The following is a 22,881-nucleotide window of genomic DNA, read 5'->3' as shown; positions in this document are numbered from 1 at the left end:
GTCTTACACATTCTGAACAATGAAACACAGTCTTCATGCTTTTATTCACGAGGATCCATAAGGATACCAAATTCCCCTTCACTCTCTAGCATAACTGGATATTTTTTTGTATCGTTTTTTGCCATAGACTCTTGGGAAGCAGTTTGCTTTAGAGATTGAGAATGTCAGCTCTGGAATCTGATAACCAATATGGATTTAGAACCCAGCTGTGGGACTTTGGGTAAATCTCTTGGAGAATATTTTGAGCCTCAGTTTTCTCATCAGTAAAATGGGCATAAAATGGTGATAGTCGAATTTGAATGTTTTATGTTGTTAGTTTTATACACATTTATACTTTAGTTTAACTGTCTAGTAAATTACACTGTACTAACACCCTCTTGTAGGCTCAGCTCTTTACAAGTAATACTTTTATTTCCTTTATAAAGTCTGTACAGGTTTTATTAAAGAGAAGATGAGAACCCTGAACTGAGAGGGGCCTCATCAGCCTACAGCGAAGAAAGATCCTGTTGCCAAGAGGAAGTGAGATGAATCTCTCTTTAATAAATGATTAGTTGGCCGGGCGCGGTGGCTCACACCTGTAATCCTAGCACTCTGGGAGGCCGAGGCGGGTGGATCGTTTGAGCTCAGGAGTTCGAGACCAGCCTGAGCAAGAGCGAGACCCTGTCTCTACTAAAAATAGAAAGAAATTAATTGGACAGCTAAAAATATATAGAAAAAATTAGCCGGGCATGGTGGCGCATGCCTGTAGTCCCAGCTCCTCGGGAGGCTGAGGCAGAAGGATCGCTTTAGCCCAGGAGTTTGAGGTTGCTGTGAGCTAGGCTGACGCCACGGCACTCACTCTAGCCCAGGCAAAAGAGTGAGACTCTGTCTCAAAAAATAAATAAATAAATAAATAAATGATTAGCATTCTAGGGGTGGGGCTAGAGATACAGAACTGTTTGGAGAAATGTCAAGAGTAGGTAAAGTGAGAGGACACACACCAAGTCACATGTATGGAAGACCACCGAAGGTTAGGCTAGAGTAATGTTTACCATGTGTCTGGGTACAGTGGCTTAGGCAAGTTGACACATAAAATTAACCACACACTATTCTTTCTTCTTCTTTCACCAAAAGCCTCCTCACACCTTCTACCAGTTGACATATTAAAAACAGAATGAGGTTGATTCTTGGAAACTTGAAACTCATCCTAGTGATGTGTATTAATTTTTATGCTCTCATTACTGGGCTCTCACATTAGCATGGCCTAATTTCCACTACCAGGAATAAGGTGTGTGCTGTGCTAATGGGAAATGATATATTTAGTGTTTTGTATGATCATTCTTTAGTGTCTGTGTCCCTTTTATTGGATGAGAGCCCACATGGAGTGGCTGGATAAAAGTGTCCTTTCTGCTTACCGCTGCATTAGGAATAAAAGAGAGAGAAAATATGTGTGTGCTCAGGAAAAAAAAAAAATCCATTATTTTACAGATATTTATGGCATCCTATTGAATATAATAACTTTCAAGTACCTTCTAGTTAGCAAGCTTTGCAGGGGCTAAAGTAATTCCATATCAGCTGAAACCAGTGACGTCTCCCGTGTTGGGTTCAATTCTAGTTATGCTTTAAATGACGCGCGCTTCTCCATAAAGTGTAACAACTAAGTGTTAATTTTGCTGTGCAATGTAATTAGCACAATAACAAAATATAATTAAGAGCAAGGGGGAGGTGATGAGGGAAAAAAAAGAATATAAGTGTATTCATTACCATTGAATTATACACTTAAAAATGGTAAAGATGGTAGATTAGATATGTATATTTTAACTCGATAAAAGAACAAGGGCAATTCTTTGCAGAGCTTATATCAATATATTATGCTTAGCAGATAGATAACGTTTTTTGAACTAGAGTAATTTTAGTCAATTCGATGTTTAAGTACCACAATCGATTTCCTTTTTACAGTGTTAAAGAAGCCATCTTCAATTTACAGGACAGCAGAAGGGTGTGAAACCAATCTTTTGAAGAATCATGACATTTCTCTCCGTTGACATATGAGAACAGATAACATTTTACAGTCAATCTACTTGTCTCTACCCAAGATTAAGAGAATAACAGATAATACAGACCGAAAAGTAGGGACCAAGTCTCCTGTGTCTCTGAACAAGGGACTCAGGATGTTCTGGTTCACCTGACGAAGGCAGGCTGGCCGAGGTCACGAAGGTGGACTAGGAGTAGCACGATCTACTCCCGTTGAGCAACTGCTACAAAGTCTCCCTGTGCTCTGTTGTTCCTTTAGCAACAACAAGGACAAGTGAGCCTGGAAATGGGTCACTTTGTTCTGTCTCCCGTAACCCTTTCAGTGGTTTATGGACTTAAGTGGAACAGCTTGTACTTGTGACAAAGGGAAGAATTAAAAGTTGTATAGTTAAAAGAAAAATAAATACAATTAGCCTTAAACATAGGAAGAGAATATGCACACTAGGGCCGTGCGATCAGAACCATACCGACCCGCTGTATTTCACCTGGACAGGCAAAAATCCAAAGGTGCAATAGTTCGTTCTGTGGGTGAGACTTTGGGATAACAGTCAACTATTGTTCTTTGCTGTTGGGACTGCAAAGTGGTATGACATGCATGGCAGGGACACTGGAAATATTTTTTAAAAAACAGTGAAATGCATTTATCTTTTGTGCCTATTATTTTTTTTTTGTCCCTTCCTCTACCACTGATCCATTTTTTTTGCCCCTCTCTGTACTGTTCCGGACCATGAGAACCTAATAACCCTGCTGGAATGCCTCACCCACGTTACCCTGTAGCTGTCTTAAACCGCCGCAGTAAATCAGTGGTTTGTTAACAGACTGATTGGGTCAGTGGTGCCACAGACATGCTGGGATTCCAGCCCATCTCTCCTATCTCCCTTAAATTTCCAAAGTTCTCACATGCTGAGGGAAAAAGTTTCTGAGAGTTTTGAAATACAGGTCTTAAGTAAAAAGTGTAGAGAGATGGCATTGAGAGGATTAGTGGATTCGCGGGATGAGTGGATCCCAAACCTGAGTGATCATCAGAATTATCTGAGGTGCTTTTGAAAACGCAAATTCCTGGTTTCCATCACAGACTCATTGCGTCAGAATCTCAGGTGGAAGAGATGAGAATCTGTTGTTTTAAGATCCACTGAGTTAGGTAAGCACTCACCTAGAGCAGAGTTTCTCGCGTTGCCACATCTGTTCCAGATCATGAGATGTGAATGTTCAAATAATGACGACTGGAATAAAAACAACACAAAAATAATACTACAGCAATAGCAAACACTGTTGGGGTGTTCACTATGGGGCAGGAACTGCTACAAACATCTCACCCGTGTTAACCCTTTGAATCTTCCTAACGACCTGATAAAGTCGGCACCTTTATTATCTCAACTTTTCAGATGCAGAAACTGAGGTATAAGATGATTAAGTAACTGGTCTAAGATGACACAGTTGCTAGAGACAGCCTCTGAACAAAGGCCATACGGCTGTGGGGTCTGTGTACTACAATTAGGGTTCTGTGATCAAATATTTTTGGGAAATTCTGCTCTCTCTCCTGGATTTATGATCTAATAGTATATCGGTGCAGAGCTTTGAGAAGTCTCTTTCTAAATAACTTTTGTGTACCTGCATGGTAGAACATTTCTAAGTAACTATCAAGTAATAAAATCAATAACCCTGAAGGGTGTTCAGAAAACAGTAGTGAGGATGTCCACTAGAGGGAGCTACTATAACAAATTATGGGCTCTCCTTTTAAACATACTGTGTTTACACAAACTTCATAGTTTATTGATAATGTACCTGTGTTGTGAAGTCAAGATTGATAAGTATTATGGTATACTTTCATGCAAACTATAAATATGACAGCTGTGTGTTTTAAAAGATACACATTCATACAATTCAGAGAGAACAAATATTTACTAAACTTTGAAAATTATACTAGGGTTTCATTCTGGCTTGGCCAAATGAATTTCATAGAAATTGTAAGAGCTATTAATAAATAATCAATAGGGGAATATAGTTAAATAAAGTTTTTTAAACACATTAAATCGCAAAATAAAAACAAGGCATTTAAAATAGCTGGCAATATTGTCCGAGGTAACAGGTAAAAAATGAAATAAAGACAAATGGAACTTTAGAAGGACAGGTGACCCTTGACAACATGGGTTTAAATTGCAAGGGTCCATTTATACATGGATTTTCTTCAACCAAACATGGATCTAAAATACAGTATTTGCTGGACTTGAAACCCAAGTGTTCGGAGGGCAGACTTAACCTACCCCTCGTGTGTACAGAGGGAGGACTGCAGGTTTCCCAAATCTTGCTTCACCTGGAGGAAGGGAGACAAGAGAAAAGCAGCAGCTTGGAGTCAGATACAATCTGGCAATTTGGGACTCAGTATGCCAGAGGAGTAGGGGAAAGGATCTAGGCTGGTAGTAGGGGGGTCGGGATTTGGGGACCCCTTTTCTTTCTGCTTGACCCCAGGCAAGTTATTCAGCCTCTGTTGCCTCACCTCTAACAGGAGGGGGTTAGAGCTCAAACGTTCGCAGTAAATTAGTGTAATTATCTTTAAGGTAGTTGTTTGCTTAACTTTTTTTTTTTGGTCCTTAATTTGTTTTTTCAGAATATTACAGGGGTACAAATGTTTAGGTTACATATATTGCCTTTGCCCTGCCCAAGTCAGAGCTACTGGCCAGCCAGCCTCTCCCGGAGACAGTGCACACCTCACCCATTAGGTGTGAATATACCCAACCCCTCCTCCCCTCACCTTGCTTAACTTTTAGTATCTTAAGCATCATAGTGAGATGTTCCTTGTTTTGCTCCAGTCAAATCTTTCCTAACACCCAGACTCAGAGTTATAGTTTATCTATGCAAAATTTTCTAATGTGTAATTCTTTTTATTTTGTTTTGTTTTTTGTTTTGGTTTGGTTCTTTTTGGGGGGTTAAGAGAATAATTTCTTAGCACTAGACTGAGCTGAAGAATATTTAAGCTGGCTATATTAATACACCTGGAAGAATGCATGGACTGTAGTTTATGATACAAAGCCAAGTCAACCAGTAGAAGAAATATATATTTTTAAGAGGATTTCATGTTTTCGACTAAAAACTCTCATGTCAGCTGTGAGTGCATTTATAATTGGCAGCCCCAAATCATATCCCCACTTTTTATTTTGTTTGAGAAAATGCTGTTTAGTATTTGGAAGATTCATTTGACCCTATTGAATTATATATAGAAATACAGTGTTCCCATTGCAATCAAAAATGATTTTTTACTATATACTGTAACAATAAAGAACTTCTGGTAGTTTGCTTGTAAAAGCACAACTGTGTTACATTTATTCATTTGTCCCTTTCAAAAATGATGTATCCATTTGTAGACCTTGTTAGTATCCGGATTCAAACAAAATTACAGTACATGTGAAAATACAGCACATTTAAGAAAATGTGAATGCAGAAGAATATTTGATAAAATCAGTGAACTCTAATTTTTAGATATGAAAATGATAATGTGGTTTTTTTGAATAGTCCTTTTTTAAAGACATGCACACTAAAATAATTGTAGATGAAATGAGATGATGTCTGGGATTTGCTTCGAAATAGTCTAGGGCTTGGGCAAGCAAAGTGGGTGGGATAAAGATGAGGTAAGCTTAGCCATGAGTTAGTAATTTTTGAAGCTGAGTCCTGAGTATATGAGAGTAGGGTCATTATCTATTCTTTCTGCTTTTGCATAGGTTGGAATTTTTTCATAATAAAAAGTTAAAAACCAATCACATGCCAAAAAAACTCCCAAGCCCAACCGTCATTATTTAATAACTTTGAACTTAGTGTGGACCCAAGAAGGCATCTTTTACAAGAGAAATTTGCAGTTCCAAGTCTTTTTCTTGATGATTGGGTCTGAATGTGTTAATCAATGCTGCCCTGTCATAGCCCCTGACATAAGGAAAATGCTGAAATGTGATTTTTAAATCATAAAAATGTGCCCATAGTAATAGCTCCATCTTTTGCATAATATTTAAATCAATTCATTGATTTCCAGTGGCTTGATACTCTTATTTCAGTAACAAAATAAACGATACATAGTTCAGTAAAGTTGAATCCATTTGGGTTCATTTGTGCTCAAAGTCTGAAGCCAATTAAGATAGCTTGCGTTGGGGGGGACAGGACATCCGTCTCTTTGTAAGGCTTGGTTTTTTTCTTTCTTTTATTGTATGGTTGCTAACCATGTCCATGAAAAGAGAAATTAAGGGCAAAACACATCTATATCTTGCCTTGTTTTTTTTGTACATTTGCATATGGATAAATATTAATAAAAAACCCAAAACATCCCCGAAAACAAGACTGCTTCACTCCATATTCCCCTTCTCTCTCTTCGTTTTTCTGTTTCTCTTTAACAGCAGAACTCCTCAAAAGAGTCATCTATATGTGCTCCCTCCAGTTCCTTTCCTCATATTCTTTCTTGAATTCACCTTGTTCGGGCTTTGGCGACCACCACCCTGTTCTTGTCAAGATCATTAGTGATGTTCCCTTTGCTAAATCCAAGTGTCAGTTCTCAGAGTTCACGTGACTCGACCGACCGTCAGCATTGACATGGCTGATCACGCCACGCTCGGATACGCTTCTCCACTCCACTCTCAGATCACGGCCGTCTCCTGGTTTTCCTTCTACTTCACCGGTCACTCTTTCTCAGTGTCTTTTGCTGACTTTTCCCCCTCATAGTCTTGATTTTAAAGGCTCGGGTTTCAGTCCTTGAAAGCCTTCTCTTCTCTATCCATGCTCATTATCTTGGTGATATCCTTTGGTCTCAACTCAGCTCTAAATATCATCTGCATTGTAAAATGCAGATGTTCCCAAATTTAAATTCAGCCCAGATCTCTCCCCGTGAATTTCAGACTCTTATATTCAACTATTCCCTTAACAATCTCGGATGTCAAAAATGCATCTCAAAATTAACATGTCCAAAATTGAACAGCTGACCTGATCACCCTGCCATGCAGATCACCCTGCCACGCAGATCACCCTGCCACGCAGAGCACCCTGCCACGCAGAGCACCCTGCCACGCAGATCACCCTGCCATGCAGAGCACCCTGCCATGCAGATGGTGCGTATTGCTGCGCCCAGATTTCTCCTATTTATAAGGACCACAGACATACTGGACAAGGACCCACCCTAACAACCTGATTTTGTCTTGATTACTTCTGTAAAAACACAATCTCCAAATAAGGTCACATTTGAAGGTTTGGGGGTTAAGATGTCAACATAGGAATTTTGGGCGGGGGACACAATTCAACCCATAGCATGTGACTTAACCAGAATTTTAACAGGATGAAATAGGAGAGAATACAATAGAAAACATTAAAGGACATCATCTCTACGTATATGTGTGTGTGCATACCGGGATGCAATGAAAATGTCATAAAGTTTCTAAAGCTGCGAGTTTGGAGTTTGAACAGAGGGAAAGTTCAAAGTAGGATTCAGAGCGGGTTTCCCTCCCACTCGAAATGGGAAAGATGCATCTGAGTGACTCTACCTGTTCCTTCTGCTCTGGAGCCCCCAGCCCTGTGGGCGTTGGGCGGCCCCAGTGATCCTGGCAGTTCACATCTGCATGCAGGTCAGTTTGGGTTGCGTTTGCCTCCCTGACCCACGCTATTTTGTGTTTGTACTGCTTACTTTTCCTTTCCTGTGTGTCGTGCACACTCGCCTTTATTAAATTTTATTCCGCTGTTTCAGGAACCTCATTGTGTTTTTTCTGCCCCCCCTCCCATAACGCTTTTACTCTTACTTAAAATTCCATTTGTGGAACTAATTTATTCTAAGCCTAACTTTATGACATTAAACTGAGTTCCATGATATGAACTATATCTTAGCTTTGTTATGGAGAAAATACTAGTTATAAAAATATAGCTCCGGGGAAGCATGCTGTATTTCAAGTAATTGTGGCATTCGTCAGGGCCAAAAATATAATCACGTCACTCTGCTTGGCAGCTCTCGTGAGTGCTCCAGGTGAAATTTCCAGTGATGGTTCTTTGGTATGGATAGAAGAGGTAGGACTGGTCTTGGCTGTGTATACTTTATGCCTGAATGATGCTTCCCTTCGCTTAGAATTTAATCAGATTTATGACTTGGCATCCATAGTCATTCGGGTGACTGTATTTTTTATGCATTTGGATCAATTGACAGGAAAATATGTCTTTTTATATAACTGGCAGTTTCTCCTAACTGTAGAAAGGAGTGCCCATTGGTGGGTGCTATTTTGCCAGTCAGACCTCTAAAGCCAGGGTCGGGACAAAGTGACGTAAATGACGGTTCAGAGTGGGCTGTTCCAGTCACACAGGATGGGTAAATCTGTTCCTTTCTAGTTAAAAAAAAAAAAAAAAAAAGAATTCTATGCATTGTGATCAGCGTAGTGTGTAAGCTTAGCACCCAGGTTCTCTCTTCTGCAGGTAAACTATTCAGGCTCTTCAAGATGGAAATTATGAAATGTGTCAATTAAATATGGAGATGAAAATCCCTGATAGAGTTGTTATTTTATGTTTCATCTTCTCTCCTGTTAATTGATTTTTAGTTAGGAGTCATAATTTGCCCCCAAGAGGATATTAAGAATTTCTATCTGAAGTCACCATTATACTAAGCTCTTCAGTTGAAACTATTAACAATAGGTATTTTCCCTGAGCTACAGGTTTAAACGTAACTCCTATGTCAGCAGTTCCGAATTTAGGACACAGCTTTGCGTTTTAAACTGTCCTGATATAATAAAAGTGAGAAACAGGCACTGTATTTTAACTTGCACAAGAGATGGTCATAGCCATGAGCTACTTCCAAAATACCTCCTATAAGAATTGCAGATAAAAATGATCACATTTTCTGCAAAGCCTGAGATACGGCAAGGCTGAAGTAGAGAAGGCTGTCTTTGTCCAGCAGGCCCACGTCGCCACCCTACAAGGATGGGAGCCAAGTAGTGGACCAATAAGAAAAAGAATGCAAAGATCAGCCTCTCTGCTCTCACAGCGTTGGCCGTATCCTTCACCCCCAGCCCAGGGAGGGTGACGCTGGGGAAACTGCTGGAGTCGTGGCCATCCAGTGCTGCGAAAGCTCATGCAGGCAATTGGGTAGCTCCACACTATGACTAAGTAATTCTTGTACTTACCTCTTCTTAATTTATTCACATATTCATCTCAACAACTTTCTTGAATTTTCTCCCTTTTCACGTTACCGACTCTTCCCTGAATCTTTCCATTGAATGTTTCCCATTGACCTGAGAGAAGTTTCCTTATTCCTTCTGCTCTCTCTAAATGTCTGTGCTTCTCTATACCTCATCTTGCCCCGTTCCTTCAGCACCCCAGACAGGCTTACCTGTCCACCTAATCTCATCCTCTTGTATATTTCTTGTCCAATCATCCCCTCTGTCTTTAGCACCTTCAGTCTCTGCCTCTTCATTTTCTTCCTTTTGGCTTTCCACAAAGATGTACAAGAATATCTGGTCTTGGGTTGACCAGACCACACGCAAACATTGAAAAGGTCCAGCTTCGATTAGATTCTGTCTCATGTGCAGCTTTCTCTCCGATCAGAAGTTCTCTTCCCACCCTTAGTTCTCATTGGCTGGGCCATTGGCACGGTGCTTGCTAGTGAATCACCGCCTTGTATTGCTAGTTATCTTCTTACATGTAAGAGTCAGGTTATTCGTAGGCTCCTTTAATAAGGGATCTAATAGTTTTTGTTATGCCTCTTGGTGCCTAGCCGATTTGAGACCATGTCTGTAATCTATATCCTTACAGCGAAAAGGAGAATTGATATTCTGGATTATGTGGACATAGCAAAGACAAAAACTAGTTGTACTGAAAATATTAGAATAATTCAAGCAGAAGTATATGTGTGAGGTAGCATCTAAACAGTAATGCCAGGGAACCCCATAAGAACTTTTCCACTAAAGAATCCCAGAGCCCCTTCTTAGACCAGGGCAGGTCTTTCTTCCTCCCTTTTCCACTACTGCAGGCCCCAGGAATTAAATTTACTTTCCTCTCTTCTTAGCAGCTGCTACCACTCACCTAATTTCCTAAAATCAGAGCCTCTCAAAGGTTGAAAGGGACCTAAGCTATTTCCATTTTTCTGAAGCTCCTGGTATATTAAAAAATAAATGAATTCCAAAATAGGATTATAAAAATTGTTTAACAATTTAGCGCTTTTAAGCTATGCATTGTTATTATTCATGGGATAATTATAGGATTTATTAAAAATATTAACGTAGATCCTATAAAGGTTATGTGGTTGGGTAACAGGACACAGGATTAAAACTGAACAGTGACTGCCTTTTTCTTTCCATTGGTCAGTGTAGGTGATGGGCTATGATAACGCGTATGTTCTTTCTTGGAGGCAACTTCCAAAGTCTAAATTTGAGGCCCTTTGTGTGTGAAAGCTCTAGGCCAAATAGTCTCCCTGCACCTGCCCTCTTGCGTCCTCCAGTGCACACAGACACGCATGCAGACACACGGACACACGGGCCAGGTGCTATGCCCTGCTTGGAAGACGAGCTTTCCCCAAGACCTGCTCAAGTGGTAGCAAGTCTGCCAGGTATCACCCCTTTTTACTGTCCCTAAACATAAGCACACAGAACCACTATGCACTGAGAGAAAACAAAAAACAAGCACATTTACGTTATTGACTTTGGGAAGCTTGACAAATGTTTTATATTCCTAGTTCTTTACATATACTTCCTGACTCTCTGGGCTGATGCAGCATCTGGAAATTGTGGGATCATATTCTCTAGCTTTATTATTCTGAAGTAAAAGCTTATTAAAGCCAGTCTGTTGCCTTATTCCATCGTTTGCGAAGACCCCTGCTGCAGCATGGTCTAAATACTGCAAAATAATTAGGACAGTAAATATTAAGCATTAGCTATTGTTGTTATAATTATGTCATAAAATTCTGAGAACTAATGGTAAAGGATCTGAGCATCGGGAAGGGCTAATGGTAAGTGGAAGAGTGAGGGCAGGAACTTGGGCAGTAGAGTAATCTCTGAGCAAGATATTAGTTTCTTAGAGTGAGCCAAGGTCTTCCCTGGCCCTTCAGTACAGAGCACTTTTTGCTTCATAGGAGGCTAAATCTAGGAGATTCCCAAGCCAAATCTGTGCTTGCTTCAATAAGTGAATAAAGCAGATTATATTATTAATAATAAAAATGGGCTTAAGGATACAATATTATATAATCCATATAATCTCAACCATTAAAACAAAGTATAGACTAAAGACTGGAGAAAAGATAGCAAGCAAATGTGCCGAAATATCAAAGAGTTTACCACTGAACATGGAATTGCAGGTGATTCTGTGCTTTTTAAAAATATAATAATTCTCTCTACTTTCCAAATGTTCTGTATTGAGCAAATGTTCTGTTTTGCTAATCAGAGAGAACAAGTAGAAAGCCAAAATAATTCCAACAAAAATTTTGATTTGCTTTATCACACTGGAGTCAAATAATGAAGCCCAAAGAGAGAGTAGGTGAGAAAGAAAGATTTAAAAGTTAAATGTTCATTTTAGAAGGGTTTGCTACCTGGCTTAAAGCAAGAACTGCCAGACCCGTTCTTCATTTTATGAATTTGGCATTTCAGATACAAATTAAGCCAATATTAATCAAACAGCACCGAAGTTGCACAAAGGCAGACCACCTCACTGAGGAAATAAATACAGTAGCAATATTCAACAGACCAGGGCAGCCCTGTCTTCCCTGCTGCCCTAGACAGAGTGAAGCATGAAGAAGTTTTTCCACAAGAGGGCGACAACTGTTCAGGGTTTCATTAAAAGGGACTATAACGGTGCTCTAAGCAAAGCAGCGTTGCAAATAAAACAACTTTTTCCTCACCCAAGCATAAGGAGATGCACACAAGAGGTGGCCAAAAGGGCCAACACCAACACACTCACCCGCGTTCAAGTCAGAAGCAACAACTTTTGGCAGAACATAAAGAGGAACTCGTTTACAGAGTCATTTAACTAAGTGTTCAATAAGCATTATTTGTACAGGTCTAAGTTTTCCATGGCTGCTCACGTCAGATACTTTTTAATCTGGTGCATCGTACTGGACAAGCACTTTGTTCTATAAGGAAACTCTGGAAACCAAAGACGTTCCTTCCAGCACTTTGATTCCACAATGGTTCCCGTATTTCAGAATGAACTTCAAAGTAAGTGGGTTCCCCAGAAGCAAATGGTTCTCTGCAAAAAACACTTTAGGGGAGGAGGAATTATTTTCATTTTCAAATGAAAAGAGATTTGCATTTGCATCTTTGTAAATATTTTTGGTGGTGTGTGTTTTGCTAAAGTTCAAGACCAGTTTTGTCTCTAGTAGGTTATTAGTGTTTTCTCGCATTTGCTCTCATTCCTGAACTCGGGTTTTGGTATTGCAGATATTTCTGGATTTTAGTATTTTCCATCTTCTTGGACCTTTCAGGATCCTGTCTTTCAGTGCACTTAACCCCCAGGGTCGCTCCGGTATGGGTTCTGGGACTGTTCTGCAGAGGTGCAATGCTCTCTCTAAAGATCGCTGAGGGAGGTTCTGGCCTGAGGTTCGAGATCTTTTCCATCCTAGAACAGGAGGGGAGGCTGTCTACAACCCTCTCTTCCCTACTTGTTCGGTGCTGGCCTCCATCGGGAGAGCGCCTAACGCAGGCTCCCACAGTGCTCTTTGCCAAAGGGCATTTGTTGTCCCCTCTCTACTTCAGTCCTTCCCAAACCATCTCCATTCTCAGTTAGCAGAAGTAGCTGTCAAGGTCCAGTCCGCACTCCACAGTGTCTACAGGAAGCCAAGAGAGACAGACACCATTCTCCCTCCGTCCTGACTGTCCTTCTCCAAGACTGAGTTGCTCCAAGCATGGGGACATTCTTCCTTCGTCCTTGTATTTCTACGCAGCAGCCAGCTCCATCCCTTTTACAACATTCACTTAAACCCAGCTGTCCTCCGGGTTCAGCCCAAACAGGCCCCAATCGTCCAGGGAAGTGGAGTTATTAATATTAAAGAAGTCATCTGGACAATTCAAGCAAGCACATTTTGGAGAAATTTTTGGCCTGAAATACACACCTAATTTCCTCCATTCCCTCTCCCCTCCCTCTCTTTTTGCGAGTATAAAAATTGACTTTCTGCAGCTACACTTGAGTATCCCGACATTTGACATTAATATATTTGGGGAAGAACCAATATCATCCCTTCCCGACCGCTGAATGTAAGTACATTTAGCTGAGGTTTCATTTGCATTCCTCCCGTGAGTTACCCTGAATTTCGTGGCTGTTCCTTTAACTTAAAACAGAAATATTCAAACGCCCTTGGCGTTTCTGAGTCAAGGGTTAAACTGAGGGTAGGAAGGTCAAGTGGGTGGCGCAGGTTCCGTGTAACAGTAGGATCAGGCTAAAAACAGCGACCAGAAAACAGACCGGGCTGTGGGTTGTCGAGCCTCAAAGTCCAGGGCGTGCGTTGCCTTCTTCGCCCCTACCCTTTCAGCCCTTTCTGCAACCTCAGAATTTGCCAAATCGCTTTCATTTATTTTTCAATTAAAATGCAAATCATTTGCTTTCCATCCCCCCATATATATAAATAAATATATATATATATATAGTGTGTAGAGATGTGCGGGGATCGCTGTGACCACGTGTTACACGTTCCACTCTTGGGGGGTGCTTGAAAAGGTCCGACTTTATTAAGTCGTGCGCAAGGAGCGTTGCCGGTGCGGGGCATCCCCGGGGGAAAGCAAGTCTCAAGGGCATTTGAACGCAGTGTCTAAGACTGCCCCGACCAGGAACAGGCCTCCCGCATCCGCATCAGCTCGTCCAGGACTTGGTCCCAAAAATGGTTTTAACCTCGCACTTAGAGCCCAGGGCAGAGCCATTTCTCTGGGCGGATGACAGGGGCGACCCCCTCTCTCCGAAGATGCTCCCTCGTTCCCCTCCTCCCAGCTGGAGACAGACCGAGCAGATCTGCACCTGGCAGGAGGCACCGGCCTCGCTCCCGGCGCAGCGCAGGGCGCATCTGGCACACACGCTGCCCGGTGCGGGATCCAGGCACCCAGGGTTCACCCCCAAGGGATTAAGGTACACAGACCCAGGATTTGTACTGTCATAATTAAAAACAATGCTGCTATTTTAATTTGGGAATGTGAATGATACATAAAAGCGAAGGATGGAGACTTCTTTATGCCCAGTTTTGCAACTGTTTACCTGTGGCAGTTAACCTGAGTTGAGCTGAAAGTCTCTCTCCTCTCTCTCATTTGTGTGTGTCTCTCTTTAACACTCCTGCCCCCGTATCGGGTACTAAGTTCACAATAGGAAAATGTTCAACTCTTTTCCCGGGTCCCAATATTTACACCAGATAGAGGCGGGGGTTGCTCTGCAAAACTGGAGTCTTTGGGGATTACTGGCCCCCTTTCCTCTCGATTCCTACCTAGTCCTTGAGAACGCACGTCCTGGAGGGTGTGAGCAGGTCGCTGGAGGGCCGGGCGCAGGGTCTAGAAGGAAAGTTGGGAGCCACGGCGGGGATGGAGTGTCCAGGCGAGAGAAAGTTTCGTTTGTAACGAAGCAAGAGGCGCAGGGGCCCCGGTTTCAGAGCCAGGGCCAGACCACACCCGTCACCATCCTCCCGAAACCTCCCGGCCGAGGCGGAAGGGCGCTGGGGTTTCCACGCCAGCACTGGATCCCCGCAAAAAAAAAAAAAAAAAAAAAATGCAGGCTGTCTCCACATTGGTTCTCTTCTGAGGCGACCGTCCTGGCCGACTCCTTAGCATAATTCAGGTTGACGGAGGACTTCACCTTCCCCCAGGTCAGATTCTAAAATCTATGAAACAATGGATTTAATCCAGTCTTAAAGTCAATGAAGAAGGTGGAGAAGGAAAAGGAGGAACAAATAACATTACTTTTATCTCAGAAGAGAATAAAAGTGCCAAAAGATAAACAACCCTCCTCCTGAATCTCAAACTCAGGCTCAAACTGACGCCCCTTAAAAACTAGTGCTTTGGAAAGGAAGATTATCCAAGTAGATTAAGCCCTCGGGTCTTTTTGTGCTTGGACCCAAATGAGCACTTTGGCACCAACAGACAAACTCCATCCATCGGTGGTGCCGCTCAAGTTTCCTTTTTGAGCCATTTATTGCATTTTTTTCCTGTTTTCTGCGCGTTAAATTTGGACTTAATGATCTCATCCAAATTGCCGTCGTGACCAAATTGTAATACCTCCCCAGGGTACATTACTTTAACATCTCGAATTCTCCCAGTTGTCTCAAGGTATTCCTCCTCTTGAGCACAGTTCGACCCTGCCAGGAACTTAAAGACCGGCCAGAGATGGAAGAGAGAGACAGGCAGAGAGAGAGAAAGAGAGAAAGGAACCCACCGTTCAACTTCTAAACCCTACACCCACTACCACAGCCCAGAAGCCAGGACATGTCCACCTCCGGCAACAACCCTGGCACTGAGAGCAGGGGCCAGAGCCCTGAAGACGGTTTTCAAAAGCTTATGTTCCCCAGAGGGTACCCAGATACTTCTGTGTCTGAAGTCTCTGCCTGAATTTTGGTGACTCTTCCGCCAAGTAAACTCAAAACAAATAAGCAACAATAATCAGAGAGGAGAAAAGTTAAAAAAGAAAAAATCTCACTGCTCTCATAGCTAAGCAATCAGATGACAGATAAATATTCCCATTAAGCTGATTCCGTTCCCAGCCATTGAGTCGACCCATCAATGATAACGATCCCGGCAGGGGTTGGGGGGGTACCAAGGCATGCAAAGAAGAGTGAAGGAGAAAGAACAGAGAAGGAAGGTGGGAGGCGGAGAGAAGGAAGGGATGACCATCCTTCGGCCTACAAGGGGATTAAGGACATCTATAGGCTTAAGGAGCAACAAATTAATTTACACAATTCTGGGAGAGCCCAGATGGCCTTTCATTAATCCCTTCAAAAGGAGCCAGGTCCGGGCTGCACCGCCGCCTGCTCCGTCAGCTCCACTGTACCCGGGACCAGGCTCGGCTCGAGGTGAGGCGCCGAGCTGGTTGGTGGGGGAGGGGCAGGATGACGCGAACGGCCGAGGGGGACAGCAAGGGAAGAACATGAACTGCTTTTCCATAAAAGGGCTGGGTTTTCATTCTTCTTCTCTTTAAAAAGTAATACCCTCTTCGTCTCTGCTTCCCCCTCCCATTTCTCATTTTATTTAACACAATTAATTGTGGCCGCCACTGGCCCCACAGGGGAACCGTGCCGCTCGCCAGGCCCCGCCCCTTCTGGGCCCCGCCCACGGGAGGAAGGAGGTGGGAGGAGGCGGGGACTAGGCGGGCGCGCACTCACGGCTCGCCCGCCTCAGCCAACCAGAGGACGCGGAGCTTCCCGAGTGGGCGTGCCCCAGAAGCGACGCGAGGCTCGAGGCTGCGCGCTATTGGAGGCGGTGGTCACGCCCCCGGCCTGCGCCCCACGCCTTGGCTCCGCCCCTCCCGGCCGCCCTGGAGTGACGTCCCTCAAAGTTCTCATTTTGGCCCCCACGTCCCCCTCCCTCCGGCCCCCGCAGAAGAGGGGCAGGGAGGATGCGAATGTTTTATTACCTGTGAGAGCTGCGTCCGACTGTCAGGCCCGCGAGGAGCGAGGAGAGGAGAGAAAGTGGAGGAGCCGCGGAAGGGTCAGTTCGGCCCGAGGACGGCACTCCGTTGAGCGCTGCCTGCTGAGCTGCGGCGAGGATGGGGGCGAGCGGACCCGAAGGCGGACAGTGAGCGGCAGCGGAGGGCGCGGGGGTAGGCGGGTCGCAGAAGTGGACGCACGAGCGGAGCCGGAACTGAGCCGTCAGACTTTCCACTCTCAGCCTTCGCTTTCCGTGTTTTCCTCCCCTCTTCCTTTCCCATACTGCAACTCCGGCGCCCCGCGGCCGGAGGGGGGCAGGTCGCGCGCCAAGCCCGGGGCCCGCGGGGACCCGCGGCGCTGCCCTGTCCCGGCGCAGAGGCGGACGCGCCCGCGGCGGCAAGAGCGGCGCATCCGGGTGGGGAGAGCCGACCCCGCGTGCTTTGACCCTCCCCGAGGACGGCGAGGCGGCCCCACCCTCCGACAGCCAAGCGGACACTCGGTGACTCTCAACTTCCCTGCAGAAACTCACGGGCCGGCTCGGGGTTGTTTTGCTTATTTCCCGGGGGCGAGGATGAGAAGTGGCGCGCTCTGAGCAGCGAGGAAGAGTAAGCACGAGGGAAGAGCCGGGATCCCACCCAGGACTCGGAGCGGGAGACCAGCTGGACCCCCGCGGACGCTCCTCTGCTCTGCGGGCCGCCGTCTCCCGCGTGCAGGTTTGGACATTCCTGCTGCGCGGCTCTGAGCGCCACTCTCGGCGGCTGCGGTCCCGGCTCAGGTGGCAGGTCGCCTCCTAGTGCGCCGGTGACTCCTCGCTCGCGCCCTCGGCGCTGCCGGCTGCTCCGGGCCCGCCGGGGCTCCAGCCCGCGCCCTCCTGCGCGGCTGCGGGCGCCCGCCCGGCCGTGGGATGCTAGCGGTGGGGGCGATGGAGGGCACCCGGCAGAGCGCGTTCCTGCTCAGCAGCCCGCCCCTGGCCGCCCTGCACAGCATGGCCGAGATGAAGACCCCGCTGTACCCCGCCGCCTACCCCCCTCTACCTGCCGGGCCCCCCTCCTCCTCGTCCTCGTCGTCGTCCTCGTCGTCGCCCTCCCCGCCTCTGGGTGCGCACAACCCGGGCGGCCTGAAGCCCCCGGCCGCGGGGGGTCTCTCGTCCCTGGGCAGCCCCCCGCAACAGCTCTCGGCCGCCACCCCGCACGGCATCAACGACATCCTGAGCCGGCCCTCCATGCCCGTGGCCGCAGGGGCCGCCCTGCCCTCCGCCTCGCCCTCCGGTTCCTCCTCCTCCTCTTCCTCGTCCGCCTCTGCCTCCTCCGCCTCTGCCGCCGCCGCCGCTGCTGCAGCGGCCGCGGCCGCCGCCTCGTCCCCGGCGGGGCTGCTGGCCGGCCTGCCCCGCTTCAGCAGCCTGAGCCCGCCGCCGCCGCCGCCCGGGCTCTACTTCAGCCCCAGCGCCGCGGCCGTGGCCGCCGTGGGCCGGTACCCCAAGCCGCTGGCCGAGCTGCCCGGCCGGACGCCCATCTTCTGGCCCGGAGTGATGCAGAGCCCGCCCTGGAGGGACGCGCGCCTGGCCTGCGCCCCCCGTGAGTACGCTCACCCGCGAGCCGGGCGCCTGCCCGTTGCGCCTGCTCTTCCCGCTCTCGGGTCGCGGCCCCCGGTGTGCGTGCCTGGCGGGGGGGCCCACCCTCTAGCCCGCCCCAGTGGTCTGGCAGCGCGGGCGGGAATCGCTCGATTTAGGTCGGGCCGGGCCGTCCATCGAGGGATTCTAGCGTTCCGGAGCTCGCGTGGCTGCATCCAAGCACCTCCCTCTCCCTAAGTCTTGGGCACGCCTCGGCTGAGCCGGTGTGCGTGTGTCCGTGCGGACCACACTGCCATGGGGACCTACGTCTCCTCTGAGGCCCGGCTGCACCCGAACCGTCCCCGCCGGACCGCAGGCCCGGCCTGGGTTAGAGAAATGAGGAGGGGAGGAAAGGCCACTGCACCCCCGCTTTTCCGGCGGCTGCCTGCCGTCCAGGGCTCCACGGTGCCGGCCCGACCCGCTGCCTGTCTTCCGCGAGCCCTCCGCCGCCGGGAGCGAAGTGCGTGTATTTGCATGCAGGTCTCCGCCCGAGGCGTCCCCACCTCACCTCTTGGTCCTTGTCGCCCACTGAAGACAGGCCTGCGGCCCCTAGAGGAGGGCGAGCGCCCAGGCGCTTCGGGCTGCGCTGCACCGCCCGAGCCCGCGCTTTCCCACCCGCCTGGAACCGGGGGCCGGGACACATTGGGTCCAGGAACATTTAGCGGCTTCTTGGAGTCCGACATCCTAACACGAGAAGGAGCCTGGGGGTGGAGGACGGGATGGGTGCGAAGCGAAGTGCAGGGACGCGGACCGGTAAAACGCAGCATCCTGAAAAGGCCTTGCTGGAGGCACACTGGTAGCCCCAAGATCGCTCTGGTCTGGGTAGCGGGCCACCGCGCCGCGGGGGCTCCCAGCCTTCCAGGTGGGGTTCAGGGCCCAGCCCGGGGTCTTTTTCTCGCCCAGTTCTTTGCTTTTGACTAAGTCCCCGAAGTTTTTCCAAGTCTCCGAATCTCCTTTCTTGCGGCTAAGCCGCAGTAACTGCGGGAAGTTGCGGGAGCCTAGAGGAGGCTCCCTTGGGAAGCGTAGGGCGGCGGGGCCGGTGGGGTGTCCGGGAGACGCTATTGTATCGGTTCTGGTGGCTGCGTAGGGGCGGCCAACAAAGGCTGCGCCCCCTTCCCCTCCCCCCTCGGCCGCGGCGGAGTTAGACTTGGGGCGATTTAGCTCCCTTGTGTGCAAAAACAAGGAGCCCTTTGTTGCGGGGACACAGGTTAGAGAAGGGGGCTGCGGAGGTGGGGGACCTAGCTATCCTCCTGCAACGGCGCTGGGGCCGAGGGAGCACCGCCTGGATTAGGACGCGAGAGTGGCCTTTTCCCGCACTCCTTGGTTGAATGGGGCCTCGCCATTCAGCCCCGGTCAACTTCCGCAGTCGCCTCCCCAGCTGTTCACCGTTGGTGCCGAGCAGAAGGTGTTGACTCCTGCTCCGAACACACCGGCTTTTGAAAACACAGGTGGACGCGAAAAGGCTCAGGGACACGCTTGCCGCGGAGCTGGAAGCGCCACTGCGCTTCTGGTGTCTGCCGCAGACCCAGCTTTCTTTTCCCGCAAATCGTTGCTTCTCGAGTTCTGTGTTTGTCCCCCCAGTGGAGCTGGCTGCTTGTAACCGACTGTTTCCCCCCTTCCCGCACTGTTCGTTGGTTCTCGCAGATCAAGGGTCCATTCTGTTGGACAAAGACGGGAAGAGAAAACACACGAGACCCACGTTCTCCGGCCAGCAGATCTTCGCTCTGGAGAAGACTTTCGAGCAAACGAAATACTTGGCGGGGCCCGAGAGGGCTCGCTTGGCCTATTCGCTGGGGATGACGGAGAGTCAGGTCAAGGTGAGTGGAACTCACAAGCCTCGAGGGATGAGCCTGGAGCTTTGCGGGGCGTGTGCACACAAATAGATGCGGGGGTGCCGGTCCCAGGAGCCTGGGGAGAAGTTGAGAGCAGTGAAGGGGCGTGGGGGTTACAAAGGCGCTGGGGTCTTGCAGGCGGACAAACTGTTGATGAACAAAAGGGATCAAGCCCCCGCCTTTGAAATTAGGTTAATCTAGATAGCAGCATGTGCTAGAGGAACTCGCCATTATTAGAGAATAAAAGCATTGCCGAAATATCAGCCCGGAGAATAGATCACGCTAGTTAGAGAGCTTCTGTATATTCTATTTGTAGAGATAGTCAGTATTTTGTTTATCAATTCAGGCTCCACTAGTTACATAATTTACTAATGCAGATCATCATTATAGAGCTACTGTATTATAACTTGCAAGTTTTGGTTTTTTTTAAAATAAATCCACAGGATCTAACCACTTACCAAAGATGAACCTGCTTTTAGTTTGGCTGAACGCAATCACTTTGGGATAGTAATTTTCCAAATGAATTGACAAGATTATTACCGTTTTAGGATTGAATTCTGTTTAAAATAAATTTATCAGCAGATTTAAGATACTGTCCTGTTCATGACAAGAATTTATAATTAAAACGTCACTTTACTTATAATTGAGTTGTACAGTAAATTTCCAGGGGATCAAATTTTAGAAATCTTCCTCTGCAAAATAAAGAGATTTGAGTCAGCTGGGAAAATTCAACCTGATGGTTTCCTGTATTTCCAGTATTCTCTTTTGTCCCTCGTTTTCAGTTTGTTATATTTGTTTCTTTTTGTTATATTTGTTTCTTTGGGGTATAAGTCTGTTTTCCTTAGTTATATTGTTGCTCTTTAAATTAACTAGGAATAACATTAACCCTGTCTGCTGGTGAGAGGCTATTTCCCCCTGGACAAGCATCATAAAATACATTTCAGGAGTGATTTTGTACGTGGCCATTAGAATACCATCACCGTTAAAATTATTTTTGCAGTGGGTTGGTACAGAGCCTACCACGGTAATCTGGAGGTCTTCATTTGTCACTGTAAATATGCCTGTATGGCTAGCAGTGAATTATTATAGCTATATAAAGAAAATCAAAATCACTTTCTTAACAATTGGGATTCTGTAGATAAAATACATAATGGATGAGAAGCATAAAGAGAAGATAATTCAGTATCTTTGGGAAATTGGTTGCTTATTGCTGATGGTTTAGGTTAAAATATGTGTATCAAACAGTGTCAAACAATGTGAATAGGCATAAAAATATTTGTATATAAAGCAAATGTCTTCGGCAGGAACATTATTAAAATAATAGGCATGCTAGTATGGGAAAATAATGTAATTGGCAATTTTTCACTTTTAAAAAATAAGCAATGATAATTCTAACCTTCACTTTACTTTGGTTTTATGAAAAACATTAAAGGGAGGAAGAGAGAGAGAGAGAGAGCGCGAAAGAGCTCGCTCAAGCCAAACTACTGTGATGATTTTGACTGAGATATTGTCACTCATTTATGTTGGTTATTATGGTTGATTTGGTGTTTGTATCGTAGCAGATTTAAAAAAAAAACCTACATCATACATTGTAATTATAAATGGGAAGGAGACTGTTCACCTACCATGTTTGTGTCTATCCAGATCTGAGATAAGTGATACAAATGTCCAAAAGGGAAAAGAATGGAATAATAGGGGCGAATACTGTCTGTGCCTTTTCCCACAAATCACCCTGAAAAGCAAGTACACTTCAGGTTGTTTAAAATTCCTCACTGTAAGAAAGTACATAAGGCATAAAATCACAGCCACTATAGGGTGACTTTCTGAAGGGGGGAAAAGTTTTCCACCTCCAACTAGAAAGCAGGAAAGCGGGCTCAGTTTTTAGGGCAGCTCATTTTAAGTTTCCAAGTTTTGTTTTTCCTCTTCTGAGAAATTCCTCACGGACAACCTCAATACTCTTGTGCTACTTGCTATTGCCATGGCAACGGCAGGCAGTTTGCTGGTGTCTGTCACTCGAGGAACCTGGGGCGATGGAGGCTGACATTGGCGACCCAGACCAGGGCCGTCTCCGAGGGAGGGTGGCGGGCCGTCGGGGGCCCACAGGCGCCCCCCCGAGACGTGCACGTGGCCTCGGTGTGCCCGCGATCAATCCCTCCCGCCCTCGTCTCCCCCCTTGTCCCCCCTCTCTGGCCCTCAGGTCTGGTTCCAGAACCGCCGGACCAAGTGGAGGAAGAAGCACGCGGCCGAGATGGCCACGGCCAAGAAGAAGCAGGACTCCGAGACCGAGCGGCTCAAGGGGGCCTCGGAGAACGAGGAGGAGGACGACGACTACAACAAGCCTCTGGACCCCAACTCGGACGACGAGAAAATCACGCAGCTGCTGAAGAAGCACAAGTCCGGCGGCGGCGGCGGCGGCGGCCTCCTGCTGCACGCGGCGGAGGCCGAGAGCTCGTCCTGAGCGCCCCGTGCGGGACCCTTTGCTATTTTCTGAGATGTACATATCTATTTTTTTAACCTTGGGGTTGTGGGGAGGAGGCGAGGGAGAGCGACTCGGGGGCGGATAAGAAGGCAAAAACGGACCACGCGATGCACCGCGTAAATGACGCAACTGCAGCCCGCAGCCCGGCGACCGTCCCCGCCCCAAGCGGGGTCCCCAGACCCGGTGCCCGTCGGCGGGCGGGCAGTGGCCTCGAGCCGGGGCCTCTTCGCCCCCACCTCCCGCCTCGCCCCGCTTTTGGCCCGCAGGCGGCCGGGGAGGGGGCGCACCCAGGGCGCGGGGACCTCGGAGCAGACGGGAAGAGGGACGTTTCTCCCCCCGCACAACTGCTGTGCCGACTAAAGTAACCTGTTGAAGGCTCTTTGTAAATAAATCGTGAGTTACA

The 22,881-nt window shown here is 47.1% G+C and overlaps 1 protein-coding gene across 1 annotated transcript; it reads left to right on the top strand.

Moving 5' to 3' along the window:
- Positions 1 to 17,253: 17,253 nt before the first annotated feature.
- Positions 17,254 to 22,462, top strand: NKX6-1 (NK6 homeobox 1). Its single transcript, XM_012647189.1, has 3 exons — positions 17,254 to 18,132; positions 19,812 to 19,984; positions 22,197 to 22,462. Exons 1-3 carry the CDS (start codon positions 17,463 to 17,465, stop codon positions 22,455 to 22,457), a joined length of 1,104 nt encoding a protein of 367 aa, XP_012502643.1. The 5' UTR covers positions 17,254 to 17,462; the 3' UTR covers positions 22,458 to 22,462.
- The last annotated feature ends 419 nt before the right edge of the window (positions 22,463 to 22,881 follow it).

Source organism: Propithecus coquereli, unplaced genomic scaffold (genome assembly GCF_000956105.1).
Source record: "Propithecus coquereli isolate 6110/MARCELLA unplaced genomic scaffold, Pcoq_1.0 Scaffold26, whole genome shotgun sequence".
Lineage (NCBI taxonomy): Eukaryota > Metazoa > Chordata > Mammalia > Primates > Indriidae > Propithecus > Propithecus coquereli.
The sequence above is the reverse complement of the archived record's forward strand: the minus strand, read 5'-3'. Positions and strand labels throughout refer to the sequence as shown.

Excerpts from the sequence above, each read along its gene's own strand:
- NKX6-1 (XM_012647189.1), top strand. The coding sequence starts at position 17,463 with ATGCTAGCGGTGGGGGCGATGGAGGGCACCCGGCAGAGCGCGTTCCTG. Across the intron at positions 18,133-19,811 it reads GCGCCTGGCCTGCGCCCCCC|ATCAAGGGTCCATTCTGTTG; the intron begins GTGAGTACGCTC and ends TGGTTCTCGCAG. Across the intron at positions 19,985-22,196 it reads TGACGGAGAGTCAGGTCAAG|GTCTGGTTCCAGAACCGCCG; the intron begins GTGAGTGGAACT and ends TCTGGCCCTCAG.